Consider the following 15,184-nt stretch of genomic DNA (forward strand, 5'->3'; position numbering starts at 1 on the left):
ATCACACTCGTGGGATCCATTTAAATGAAAAATTTTGTACTGGTCACACTAAGTTTTTTATTATAAAGATAGTAAAGTTACTCCTCTATCTGGCACTGAAGTGAAGGCTTTCTGTTCACCATGGGCCTTTTAATATATACGAGATAACTTTCCAAACATTGTGCTAGTGATATAGGTTTTTCAGCTCAGTTATTATTGCCGGCAGTACTTCTCTTAACACCACGAGGATGGATGACACATTGAAAAGCTATTGTTTGTTTTGGGTTGCAGTGATTTCCAGTAGTGAGGCAGAGGGACTGCTGGTTGTTGAATCTGGAGAACGTGGACTAATGTCTAATGGAGAACATGGAGAACATCAGTTTTAGCCAGCTCTGCTGCTGTCAGAAGGGCTCCTGAAGGGAACAGAGTAATAACTGAAATAAATGTTTCCACTCAAATGACCTCTTCTTCAGGAAACTTTTCCTCATCCATTTCTGATGCTGTGGAGTGGACTGCCTGGCCATGTGCATAGTTATAAATAAAACATGCCAGGATCATTCCCTGCTCCGGCAAGCGTGTGGCACACGCCACGTCCAGCTAAACCTTCCCACTCAATCCCAGTAGTCTTATCTGCATGACTTCTGTGCACGTGCCTCATCTATGCCCTCAGCTGTGGTTCAGGGAGTGCTCACCGGCATCAACCAAAACCACAACGTGAGGCACACCAGTAATCCAACAGCAGAGATAACTGTGATACTGCTCAAACTCATGCTCAGGCCTTAGTTTACAGAGATGTTGATTAACACAACAGCAACGGAACAAACTCAACAGCTTTTGACATAAGGCATGAGTTTCATCACCCCAGAGGCTGTGAGATCCCTCTCAAATGAGGTTGGCTTTGCTATGTTCCCTTGAGCAGGACAGGTAAAGAACTAAGGAAAAGGAAGCCTGAAATTCAGGAAGAAATTCTGTGCCGTATTATCTTCTATCACTGTCTGTACAGTATGTTGAAGCACGGCCTTGAAATAGGACATGCTCCAACGTCCTTCCAGACAGCAAGTCATCACTTCAGCTACAGACGTGATGTGGAGAAGAAGGTAAGGTCAGGTCCTTACTGTGATCTCGATTCCACTAACACAAAGCAGAGTCTATCCTCATCAACCTCCGTCAGAGCCCAGTGAAAGTCCAGAGATCAGTGCATGAGTTTGAAGCATTTCAAATACTCACAGGAAGCTCTGATGTCTTAGAGAGAAAAGGGGTTCCTGGTCAAGATGTTAACATTCTTGCATCATAAAGAGAAAACAACATCTATTCTAGCAATCTTACCAGAAATGAGAGGGAGCAGCTGGCATACGTTCCTTTTTCCTTATTCACACACGTTTCCCCTGGTGTTCAGCTTCATTTTATAAGCGATACAAAGAGAAATAAATTTTCTTTCCAGAAAATTAGATCTAAGATAAAGTTTGGTTTTGTAAAGAAAGGAAGTAGGATTACATTAGAGTAAACGTGGTGGCGTGATTAAACAGACTGCATCTGACATGAAAACCTCTGTGACAAAAAGGTGGGGTTTTTTGTCTTTTAAATAAATCACTAAGAAACAGCTATGAGTTAAGACTTTAAAAACTGCAATGGCAACATGCTCATCAGTGGAAAAATCTACTCCCTTCCCTTAATACTAGTGATAAAAGAGACAGAGATGATGCTTTACTTGCCATCACAAGAAGACCTTACTTACTGAAAAAACACTTGAACAGATTTTGGCAAACTAAGCTATTTCAGGAGTAGCTGAATAAAGCGAGCCTGCCAGCAGTATCCTCTTCCTTTTTAGTTATTTTTTATACTACATTTATATACCTCAAGAATGGCTGTCTTTATTAAAACACAATTTAAAGCCATAGAGTCATCTTTGCATTTTTTAGTTCTAAATGAAACAGTAGCGTATTATTACCAATTAGCACACTGTAACTTTAATAAAATATGTCTGCATGTTCAAATAGAACCGGGCTTAAAATGGTCAGGTAGCAGTGTATTTTTCTTCTATCTTTTTAGCATAATATAGGGAAAATATAGGTAATGCTTATGACAGAAGTATTTCTGCTCCTTTGAAAAAGAGAAAGACAAAAATGAAACTTCTGTTGTCCTATATGGTACTAACATCGGTAACATACATCATATAGCTAATGCTATTTATGATGCCTTTGTAAAAACATTTAAAATCTTGTTTTTCCCTTATGCATAAGTATACACAAAACAGATAAACAACAGTAAATGATGAAAGCTTTATGAAATTATGCACTACGCTTGTCTTAATTAGATTTGTACACTGACCAATACAGAATCATCTGTTCATTGAGTGCAATCTCCTTAGTACTGACCAAATGTGCTGGGTGTTGCCGTAAAATCTGAAATGGATTCTTTTGATACTGACTGGAATATGAAAAAAGCTTTTCCCAGAAAGCAAGAGCATAAACACAAAGGAGGTGACCCCAAAGTAGGAAGTTATTGCGTATCAGCTGATGGACAGCAAGTGTCTGCTGGCACACACTTAACCTGCGGTCAATGAGAGCCCTTTTGATTTAGCCAGGAGGACTGCATTGATTTTCCTGAATGAATTAGACCTGAAAACATGTGGAACACTTACTCATTTTAAGCTCAGGAAAACTTTGGAGTTTACAGCGATAGCAGATCATCATTAAATTACACATTTGATAAATTAAAAATGAGGAAATATACGGATTGCAACGGTACTTTGTAAAATAAGAACTTATGTAAGAAAAAATACTTCAGGCTATCGCTCTTTCTAGAGAGGCAGGCTTAGTGACAGAGCATGGGACCAAAACAACTGAGGAACCCTTCTGAGTAAGGAATAAGGAAGTTTCTCTTGTGCAAGGGCAGAGGCTAAAGAAGGAGTTGGACAGGCTTATTACTCTGAAAACCATGAAAAGAGACAAGCAGATTGAATGCAATCACTAATCATCAAATAATTAGAGAAAAATAGCATTGAATTATCTACTTACAAATGAGCTAAAAAAATACATGTGAAAAGATACATATCCCACTACATGTAAAGGAAAAACCTGTGTGTAGGGGAACGCAGTATGAAGCAATGAAGAAGCTGGGGAAGGTCTAACCCATGTACCAGGGTACAACTCAAGAAAATCAAGTGAAACCATGGGGGTGGCATAAGAAAACTGGCCTCTAGAGCAAGCAGGCACAAGATTTCTCTACATTCAAGATAAAGTACTTTCCTCAGCTCTTATTCTCACTTTCCAGAAGCCAGCCCTTACTAAAATATGCCCAGCTGGATGGGTGACAGCACATATGAAACCTATGCTGGTCATACATGGAACACCCAACTTAGTAATACACACTACAGGGTGATGGGTTGGAGAGCATGAGTAGATCAGCTTGCAGTGTAAACCTCACTTAGATGATGCAAATACTAATTCTCAATAGTCCTGTCCAGTTAATAGGCTGGTAAAAGAAATACAAATCAAATAAATAAAACACCTTCACAAACAGATGGCAAACAAGATTCTGAACCATATTTAGCACAGCAAAATTGCAACACTGCACCAGTATTTGGATGGTTCTGGTATGAACCCGTTAGATCTGCCCTAAGCAGCAGCACTGACTTAGGCATACTTAGGTATTGAATACACCAGATCTTTGCCAATATCCCTGGTACCAAGTGAACACTTCTGCTGACAAGCAACTTGGGCAACCTAAGGGTAGCAGCATAAAAAAACGTATTGAGATGACCGACACAGGAGAAATTAAGAGGCTTATCCTTTAGCCTCTAACAAGAAGGCTAATAATCTTGATAATAAGTTTTTTACTTATATAAAATCTAAAAAAAAAAAGATTTTTAAAACCTCATTTCTTTCTCACAGTCTGTTTTCTGAAAAAGTCCCAAAGAGTTTTTAGGAGAAAGTTCTTTATTGTTTCCCCATTAACCATGAAAAAAGTATCTAATTTCTACACTGAGCTCTTTCTTCAGCCCACATAAAACCCTGTCGTCTTCTCCAAGTCCATCAGGGTGCCACTAAAAACATCAAAAGTTCTCTGGGCCAGAGTAACAGCATGCTACCTGGACATTTTCACACTGGCACCTGCAAATATCTGCAGAACAACTGCCACATTTCTTCACACCCATTCACCAAAAGACGTTTCCTTGCTTGTGTGAAGTAGCATACAAGTGCTATATGAAACATCACCTTAGCAAAATTTGGGCTTCCTGCAAAGATAACTGTGGTATTTCTCCTTTTCACAAAAGGATCCATGTTCTGTTTAAGGAGAAGTGCTGGATTGGTTTCATTTTTTTTTAAAAGTATTTTCTTATTATGCTTTACTATCTATCTCACAGCCTCCTCACTGTTTATCTGTGTGACTGCTTCTCTTCACAATGTGAATAGCTTTGGGGAAGATGGAAACTAATGACCTAGCTAAGGTTTTAACCCAGACCCCCTAGTGTTTTACCAGCTGTGCTATTAGGTTAACTGGCAGAATCTCCTCTGCTTCTCTCTCTGATATTACAAAACCCAGTCTATGTATAGCATGCAATAATGTTTAAATTTTTCCCACCCCTAAACCTCCCTCTGCTACTGCCTAGCTTTGAAATTCATGTAATCTATCATTGATAAATTAGAATCTGGGGAAGGATCAGACAGATTACCCAGATGGTAGCTGGCGAAGAAATATCCGACCTTTCCTAATGCAAACCTTGTGTAATGTTCTCTGATGTAAATTTTAAGGGCTACACTGAGGGCAGAGAAGAAAAGACATGTGAGGAGATCTTGATGCACAGACAGAACAAAAAAACATTGCTTATCCACCATCTTACACATAATTTGTTACTCTAACATGCCTTATGCAAGATGCTTCTACTATGGTGCTCGGAAAGTCAGGGTAATGGTGAACTGCAGTACAAAAGCACCCCAGCCTGCCCTCCCAATTGCCCCCCGAAGCAAATCCTCAATTTCAGTAGGTAGCTTGGGCTGCTGCAATTAATCTGAGCAGCAACATGAAAAACCTGAGGAGCCCGTCTGCTTTATACAATCAACATTTGTCTAAGTTTCCCTAATAACATGCATACTTATGAAAATCACAGAGGAGAGCAAAGAAGGAATGGCATTTTTCAACGTGTAATGTGCAAGGCCTGCAGGCTTAATGGTCTAAACTTCAGGTTTGAAAAATTTACCCTCCCGGGAGACTCTTGTTCAAAGGTTCCATGGATCAACTAAGATCTTGCTTTTCATGAAGTAAATACATTGAATACCATGATATAAATATATATGGATTTTGTGGACAAGACTAAAATACACACGATGCGTCTTTTCTGTCTTGCACACATATAAAATAAATACTTTTTAAAAAATACAAAATTAGTATGTTGTCCTCAGTCCCAAAATGCCTTCGTCTTGGTCTTATTTTACCACGAGTTACGATTTGACTGATTCTTCCCTTCCTTGATTTGCAGCTGTTCCCCGATGAGTGTTTACCCTACAGCCTTTTGGGATCCTTTGGGATGGAAAGAACTATCCAGTGTTAGCTATTAATATATACATTATATAAGTTTCAGCTCACTGCCCTATATATTAACTTAAAAAGACACAAAGTGTCTTAGATCAGAAGTACTTTATTTTTAGAGAAGCTTCATAAAAAGGTTAACTCATGCACTGAGGGAGCAGAGTGTCCTGGAAACGATGGTGCTGCTGAACAGGCAGACCACAGGCGGCTCCCAGTTTACAGGCCCCAATGGGAAGCTGTCCCAGGACAGGGATCGCACCCCATAACTTTACATCGAGCCTGGTGACAGCAATATCGACTGCCACTTGGTCAAGTTCTCCATCAGTGTCTGCTTGTGGCTTATCTCGCTCCCCGAGCCCAGAGGCTGAGAATTTGATGGCTCCTAATGAAGTCAGCAGAAACTTTTCTGTTGAGAAGTCTCTCCGCTGGCAACTATATAAACTCTCTCAGAATAATTCAATTCTGCTCCCTAATGTCAAAAAAGAGAACCCCCAATTTAGTTTAAAAAATGAAATAAAGATTCATCCCCAAGTATAACAAGATTTCACATCAGCAAGAAGAAAGCAATGACCAGCTGCTAGTATACAGAATTTACTTGGGAGACCTGACTCTGGGTTTTGATTGTACAGATATTATTATCTACTTCAAATCCTACTTCTGCAGTTTTGCTCTCTCTCTCCCAGTGTGGCTTATCACATGTAAATCACACCCTTTCCTCCTTCAGTTCTTCTTGCAGACAGTTAATGCTGCTGCGTATTTAGTGTAGGCCACAACTAATCAGATCAGCCTAAAGCAGACACTGGCTGGTGTACGTTTGAAATCCAAGTACAGCCTGAAACCAGCATCCTGAAATGGCAACTGATTTATTTAAAAATTAACCTGGTCTGGCAGAATAACCCCATTTCTAATACTTTTGAGCAAGAAAAGCAGGTCTTCCTGCAATGCTTGAGAGACAGACAGACACAAAACTGTTCACTTCCACAGCTCAGAGTGAAAACCAGTCACCTTTCATGCCAAAGATCTTGATTACAAATCAGAGCAGACTTATTTCAAGCTTTTTTGCTGTGTGTTGCTACATGATGCAGCATAACACAAACAGGTACAAAAATGGGAGCCATGGGTGCTACTGCAAATAAAATAGCAAAGAAAAATAGGATGCATACATTTACAAACCTGCTCATCAGACCAACACTACATTTCTGTGCACTTCATTTCTACTTTTACAATCAAATGAAAAATACAGTGGTAAAAACCAATGACAGCCTGATCCTTTTTAAAGAGGCTGCTGATAAACTTAGTGCTCACTAAATTGAGAAACTAATGCAACTTCTGAGTCATCAAAGAAGTTTAGTGCATGGCTTTACTGCATGGTTCTGCCTTCACAAACAGATCAGCTCTCTATGCTCCTATGCATCATTCCTCTTCCAGCACGTGCCTAGAGATGGAAACTGGTAAGTTTTACAGAGCTAGGGTTACAGTTTCAACTAAAACCTGCTTTTCCTCCCTATATGACATGCTTTTCTGGCTGTTGAGGGCACAGCTCCTCTAACTCCAGTTTTCAGGGCACGAAGCCCGGCACGCTGTTTCTTGGTATCAGCTGGAGCAGCTCCTCCGCGCTGACCCACTTGGGGAAGGCGATGTGCAGAAGAGGCACTCAACATACCTGTGGCTTTGCACTCAGTGCATGTCTCAAGCATCTTCCTTTAAGAGCCTGAAACATTTCAGTCTACATCAAGTAAACTTATTACCAAGTCTGATTTAACCTTAAGTAGTGTCATCTTTAACATGGCAAGCAGAAGAATTTTAATGACAAGAATCATTTTATTCTCTAACTCCTTGGTGCTCTGAATAGATCCCAAATCCCCAAATGAGAGCATAAAACGTATTCTCAGGGAAAAAAGTCTTTTTAAGATCTAAAAGCAAACTACAGTGTCTTTTTTTGTTGCAATAAGAATCCTTTGATCTATTTTCTTCCTTCTGGTTTCTTCTTTTAAGAAGAAAATAGATTTCAGGGAAAGAAACCTCACCATCAAATGTCAGTATTAAGCCATAAATCTGATCAGGAATCATAGGTGCAAAACACTCGATTGGTATTCTGTGTCTTCCACACAAGCAAAACCATTTATGTTTTGTTAGAAGAAAATACATGACAGCGGAATTTATGCAATGACTGCATAGAAAAAAGCATGCCCAGAAAACAGTTAAATGGGAGAAAAATACCTATATGAAATCTAATGGGCAAATTAGGAAATTGTAGTTACAGGAATTCAGTTGCTACTTAGTGTTTATAGGGAAGCCCAAAGAGAACATCAAAATGCCTGATCACATCCCATCTGTTACTACCTCTTGCTGGATAACATCTTGGCTGCCAAAAAAACTATTTAAATTTACTACATAGCAGCTACTGATAAATATCACTCCTGTGAAGATCTGATACTAAGTAAGGACTAGATCTGAAGATAAAACTTACAAGCAGTTATGTCAAAAAAGATCCAAATTTTGCTGAGGATAACACCTGTACTTGTACAAGCCTGCAGTTTCATACTCCCTGTGCTGTGTTTTTAATAGAGCATACAACTGTACAACAATCCTCAAAAGCTGGATCATGCCAACAATAGAGAGAAATAAAGACAGAATGGAAAGAACAACATAAAAAAAAAGAAAAAAGGTACCAGGAGGAGGTGATGGAGAAGAGGAAGGTTACTATTCAACAATTTTGGAGGTGCTTACTCCGGGCACTTTCCACACAGATCTGACAGGCACAGAATGGTGCCATGAAACTGCCTCCAGCAATGGAATACATTTTCCAGCACATCACAGCAGCTGCAACGGCATCAATTCTGCTTGCAATCCATGTCCAAACAGAAAAGTTCTCAGTGGTCCTATTTCAGCATATCTCAAGGACTAATTAAATCCTCATTACTATCTTCTAATTATTCCAGTGCTCTGGGATTTCACTGAGCAAGTCCCCAGTGGTGCATTAGATGAAAAGGGTTAAATAACCTGTGTTGATTTTGAGACTCCAGATCTATTTCAGACCTTTAGCATATCATCAGCATTATCATGAATATTTAACAACACACCGCTGTGAAAATTATAAGGGGAAAACAATTAAAGATTTTTAAAAAATTAATTCTGACCCATATACATTTGCACTAATAAATAAGGCTTCTTTAAGTATCCCCATTATGAGAGTGCCTGCTAGAGCAATAATGTGAAATCATTAACTGTTTCCATTAAATTCAATGGTTTTTAGGAACTCCCAATTCACTATTTTAATATAAGCCTGAAACCTGACATGTACATATCCAACTGGAGAAGCATGAAAAATATTACTTAAAAGCATGCAAGTTTTCTAAGCTTTTTCAAAAATACGTAAGGCATCATTCATTTCTGCAGGGGTAAAAGAGCCTATTTCAACATTATCGTGACACGTATTCTCCTCCTGGTTTGCCCAGGTGAATATTCATATACACAGACGGACGTCCCCCTTAGGTCACAAAAGTGAGAGTGGGAGCACAAGCCAATGGTGAGGACAGAAGGCTATATTTTCACACTGCAGCTTCAGGAAACTGATTTAGGGGGTCAGTTTGGATATGCTGCATTTCTATTTGATCCACACAAATAACTTGTAACCTACTGAGCAGTTTTGGCTACTAAGCACATCCTCAAAGTGTGGCTTTCAAAACCCAAATGGATGATCTAAGTAGGTATGGCTGAATACAGGGAACTCAAGCAACTGTGTAAATGAATTATTTGCCAAGCTGTTTGTTGTATCACCAGTGCCCTACTTCCAGGGGCTGACATAACTAAAGTTTATGAAAAGCTTTGACTTCAATAAACAAGAAAAAATCAAAACCCTATTTTTGATTTTTGAGACACAGGTTATGCACATAAAAGCACGTGCTATTTCTATTGCCCAGGTAGATGATGTCCGCTGCTAGAACAGGAAGTTTCATTTATTGGGCATCAAACAACAGCAGCCAGTTACTGATCTTGGGATGAGAACAGCAGTGGGCAGTCTAGAATAGCACTCTCCATTTATACTGACTGAGGTCCGTTTGGGTCCTGCAATTTCTACAGCTTAAGCAGGACATGAAATTTTTTCCAATTATTTTTAAAAAGTAAGCATTTTTATGCTTATTACAGAAAGTATGAAATAGGCAATATAAATGGCAAGCTGAAGACCACAAAAAATCCAGTCCCTCAAGAAATTCCTATTACTGTACATACGCACATACATTACCACTCCCCTCCTTCCACACACAGAATGTACATGTAAAAATATGCTCATTGCTTCACGCTGCACTGTATGACAAGGGATGTATAGCCTTAGGCAGGCAAACATAAAAATCCCAGCTGGGTGCTGAGTAACCATGGAAAGTAGGGTAAAATATAATCAAACACTTTCATAATAAAATAAATAAGTGTAAACTTAATAGTTCAAGGTAGTGGTTTAGCATCCAGAAGTGCTACAGCTTACACTCCACCTGTCAATCAAGCTTCGCAGCATCTGGTAAATACAATTTTTTTCAAGTATTGAGAGTAGAGGATTCTGCTTATGAAACTATTAGTTGTCTTTTGTTCATTCTGTCTAACCAAGGAAAGAAATGTCATACAAAGTGCTAAACCAAAAAAACATTACCTTATCCTATGGTGGGTCTCTGGGTTTTTTGTTTTAATTTTCTTTATTTTTCCCTCTTTTTTGGGAGAAAGTGTATCAGTAAGCCAAGAGTTTAAATTACTGTAACAGATGCCTATGGATCAGGTGTCCTTAGCAGCAACGATTTTCTGCTCAGGTTTTTATCAGTAAATGACAAGCACCTTCCCTTTGAGTCCCCATCACCCCCCCCCTTCCTTTCTTCAAGCAAGCAAAGGAATCAACTAATGTAACAGCCTTTTTAAAAGGTGAAGTTTTCCATTTCAAAGGAGCCTCTAATCAATGACAGGGTGCAAAAGGGAATGCATGCATGTTTATGTGCGTACAGCACAGACTTTAGAGAAGCTTTGGGGAACATGTTCTGCAAAATCAATATGACCTAGCTAGTTACAAATTTCATATCTGCTGCATGAAACAAATAGACTTCTTGCACAAGCTGGGTCACAAGGATCACTCATATTCCACCAGATTTTGCATATGGAGAGTGTAAAAGCTGCAACATTCCCAAACACATTTTCTCTAAGAATTCTCACTCCCCACGCAGGGGAAGAACCAGACTAAATCAACCTGTAAATTTTATTTCTCTCACTGTTATTTACTTCTTTGACTTCCCAGTTATGGCAGCTGTCTTCTCTGTTTTAGTTTCGAACACCCCTCTACCTGACAATGACCCCCAAGTTTGTTCTCCAGCAGAAATGGAGAGGTTTGATCCTTCCAGTTCTGTCAGACCTGTCTAACTCATCCCCCAAAGCCAGGTGAGGAACACACACTGCAGAAATAATTAGTACTGGGCAGTGTAATGTTTTGTACCAAGACCCAGTCACGCCAGGAAATGCACACATCTTTCTGAGATGCTTGGGACTTCAAGGCCTCCATCGGCTCCATTCCCGCTGCCTTCTGACGATCTATCCCCCAGAGCATCACACATTTGTATTGGGTACTGAGGCCATTCTTTTTTCACCAAACATAAACATTATTATAAAAAAAATTTAAAGAGAAAATAAGTCCCTGCACTAAAAACTGTGCATAAAGAATGACCTGAAAAGGAAACAAAACACATGGGTTGAGTGTTGAATTCTTCATTTCGTGTTCTTATTAATCAGCATTCCTGGAGGAGGGGACATCCAACACAGCAAAACAGCAAAAATTAAGACTCGCTCCTCTTCCTTCTGAGTCCTCTTAGTTCCTCCTGGATGCTGTCCCAGAAATTTGTCATTCTGTGAGTTCAACTTGTTTCACTGTGAGAAAACTTCTAGTATTTATGGTATCCCCATATGGTGCCACTTGGAATATTTCTGGTAGCAAGACATGTTAGGAGGGGCATTTCATAAATAACTCTGTGTTTATCACAGTTATCATGCGTCTGTTTTGCAAGCTTGTTGCTGGCACATGTTAACCACTGCATGGATGGGATGCCCAGTATACAGCAGTCGATCATATGGCCATGCAAGAAAGCTGTGACAATGATCTGGGGAGGGAGGAAGGAGGCAAAAGTAAATGGGCTTAAAGTTTATACGCGGTAACATTAAGATAAAGAATCCTCTCTCTATATTGGAGTGCACTTGCTAGGAAGCACCTTTTTAGAACAATGCTGTTGCTGCAAGGTTTTCCCCTGGAAGATTTCCAAATCTTTGAACCATTTGACCTAAATAGTTGATTTCCCTTTATATTTAAAAGATATTTTTATTTCTAGAACTGGCTAGGGGACAAGCTATCCTGCTCATGCAAAGACATCATAAATGAGAACTTTAAAAACAGGAGTGAAACTGCAGCACTCGTAGCCAACACTATTTCTATATATCGTAATTCCAAGACAGACAACAAAAAGTTGAATTCTCTAGGCTACGAATCAAGTATTTACAGCAAACTGCCTTTATACTCTGGGCATTCACTGAATTTTGAGAAAGTCTTGTTTCCCATTATATATTGGTAAAACCTGCTACTCAATTGCTCTTTCCCCAGAGAAGGAAAACCCTGAGCCTTTTACAATGAGGACCGCCAGTATTTTCCCTGGGAGAAGAACAGAAATACCAGGAAATCTCACTTTGCTAATGCATGACTTAGAAAGAAGGCTGCATTTGGCACCACCTAAAAAAGCCCTGACACCGAACAAACCTCGGTCCTGCGGCATTGGTGACTGGCTCAAGGCAGGGTGGGAGCTGGATTCTGACTGGCTGCCAGGAGGCTGCGGTGGCATCTGACTGCCTGTAACACACAGAGAAAAGGGAAAAGAGACTTGCTTTTAACATTGCAGTGCACAAAACCAAGCCTTGATGCATTTTTCAACCACTCAACATCAAAGAAAGTACCAGCTGGATAAGGTAAAGACAGAGCTCAACAGGTCTAGCTTTTTTCAGGTTTTTTTCTTTCTCTCTTTTTTTTTTTTTAAACCCACGGAGGACAAATGCATAAACATATTTAGCAACAGGCATGGCAAAATGTTCAATTTTGTATTGAGCAAGTTCCCAACCTCACTGACATGATCCAATTTATAGCTGCAAATCTCCTGACACATATTTCTGTGAGAGAGTTTAACAAAATCCAAGTCTGCTGAACAATAGGGCTCATCCTGCCACGCTTAAACTGGCCTCCAGCCAGGCAGACATGGACTGCTGCCAACAATATTACCAATGAGAAATTCAGTCAATACAAAAGTGACTAACAACAGTTTAAAAAATATTTCAATGAATGAGAGATTTTTATATTAGTTGAATGTCCACGTAGAATATGGGAATAAAGAATAATATGTAGGTGCACATGGCGAAAGCGAACCGTGCTTGAAAGAGAACAGGTAGAAAACAGGTATCTTAATATTCAAATAAAAGCAAAGGAAAGATATTTGCTTATTAAAATACCCATCCAGAACAGACAGGCCCATTTTTATAGCCTCACTCAACAGACATTCACACAGTTCATCCACTGCTGTCTATCCATTCAAAGACAAGCAGTGCTCACAGTGCTGTCTGTGAGGACACAAAACCGACTCTTTGGATATTACTACTAGATAGTAAGGCAGGTGCTTATTGCACTGATGCAGGTCCCTCCTCTGGCTCACCACTCAACACTGTGTAATGCAGGGAGCTCCATGCTACCACCCTCCTACTGCCACAACACCCCAAAGGCCTTATGCCCAAAAGCCAACCTGCCACAGCCTGAGCAGGGTTAAGAATGAGATGTGGATGTCTCCTGGGACTACTCTCTGCCGCTGGCCTGATACACGCCTGCTCCTGACAGCCCAAGCGGCCTGAAGACCACCTCGGGTTAAGCAGTAAATATACACTTTAAGCATTTAGGCGCTGTAGTGACGAGGACGGTATAAATAGCAGCAGACAGATTTATACCCCTCATCCTCAGAAATGGCTCAGATTGTTTTCCATTTGAAAGAAATTGAAAGAATAAAAAGACACGCAGTAGGATTTGCGCCTGCTGAGACTCATTTCCTCCCGCTCAGCAGCCGCCCCTCTGCAATGGAGGAATCCCGCGGCCGGTCCTGGTGCTGGGAGCCCGGCCAAGGGGGGGTCAGGGGCTGCTGAGCAAGGGCTGCTCTTTCTTTAGAGTGATGAAGTTGCACCACAAGTTGGATGCAAACACAGGAAAGTAAAAGTGTCTGCTCTGCCCTGATCATTTCCCGGCCTCAAAGCAACTGGCCCTCAGCACAAACTCTAAAGAAAGGCCAGACTGATGAAGAACAAAAAGCAAATCCACAAAACGTGGATCTGTGTGTTCCTCGCTATTCAGATGAGGTGCATTTGCACTAAAAAACATGACAGTCGACATTACCAGCTGTGACAACTGTCTCAGAGATGCAAATGCTGGACTAGAGGCAGAACCGCTCCTCCAAAAGACCAAACATGCCACTCAGCGCCCGAAGCTCTGGGATCCACGGCCCATTCACAAACTCTGAGGCATATGACAATAATATCCCACGTTGTGTTTTGATGTCGCTGGAGAGCGGGTTGCGGAGATGGTGAGTGCCTGCATGGTAATGAACGCTTTCTGCTTGACAGGAAGGATGCAGTGAGTCAAGACTGTAAACAAACAGCAACTCCATGTTAACACAGGCACTGCTGCTTCCACTCCGTGTGCCTGGGGCACCGCTATCAGACACAATACTTCAAGCAGATCTGAATGATCTACCATTTTTATAAATATTTAAAAAAAATAATAAAGGCAAGGGCAGTCCTGACTGCACCATACAACTCCCAGTGGGATTCTCCTTTAGGTGGAGGCTTGGCAAACTTTGTGACGTTAAAAGTTCATGGAAGATCCATGCTAGGCAACATATTTAGAATACATTTACATAGGGTCTTTAATTTTCTACACTGATAATAACTTCAGTTATCTGGCCTTATCCTGCACATGCAAATGTACAAGCACAGACAGGGAAAGTCAAAGCCTAGAACAGTGTGCGTATGACATGTTACAGTGAAACTGTTTTAATCTGTATTCTTAGGGAATAAAGATTCAGGAGTTTTGCAAGTTCACTGAAATTATTAGGCTTTATATACATTAACACTACTTTATTAGTTCACATTTAAAGTTTACTTCTGATTTTTTCTGTATTAAAAGAACTTTAAATCAAAGTTTTTTGTTTCACAAAGGAAAACAATTTTGCAAACAAGACCAACGCCACACATACTCAAACAAGTAACGAACTTGCAGGAGAGGTGTCAATTACATTAATTATCAGTGGGTGCTACAAATGACCCAGGTGCTGGACACACAGTATCACACCAAAATGTTTCCAGTCAAACTGCTATTTTATCCTTAGAAGTGATCTGAAAGGTAAAAGGAGGTTAAGCACCTAAACACCTTTGAAGATTTGAACTGAACTCTTAATTTGGGTATACAACTCCTATTGATTGGGTGCTGATGACAGGACTTTAAAAACCTTTGAAGATCCTGTCTGCCATGCTTTGTAAGTTCCTTTGTCATGAAAAGAAATGACCTTAAAGATTTTCCATTTCTTTCCTTTAAATGGTATTAATCCTCCTCTCTTTCAACCAGTACTGTAGT

The 15,184-nt window shown here is 40.1% G+C and overlaps 1 protein-coding gene across 1 annotated transcript in view; it reads right to left on the reverse strand.

Annotated features, from left to right (window-relative positions):
- The window catches only part of LOC104542752 (AT-rich interactive domain-containing protein 1B-like), a gene marked incomplete at both ends in the record, with an annotated part of 73,923 nt that overhangs the window by 45,186 nt on the left and 13,553 nt on the right, over positions 1–15,184 (reverse strand). The window contains one exon of the mRNA XM_010187161.1: positions 12,284–12,373. Within this exon, the coding sequence (XP_010185463.1) occupies positions 12,284–12,373 (90 nt within the window). The remainder of the gene's footprint in view (positions 1–12,283; positions 12,374–15,184) is intronic.

Source organism: Mesitornis unicolor, unplaced genomic scaffold, assembly GCF_000695765.1.
Source record: "Mesitornis unicolor isolate BGI_N332 unplaced genomic scaffold, ASM69576v1 scaffold50546, whole genome shotgun sequence".
In the NCBI taxonomy this organism is placed as follows: domain Eukaryota; kingdom Metazoa; phylum Chordata; class Aves; order Mesitornithiformes; family Mesitornithidae; genus Mesitornis; species Mesitornis unicolor.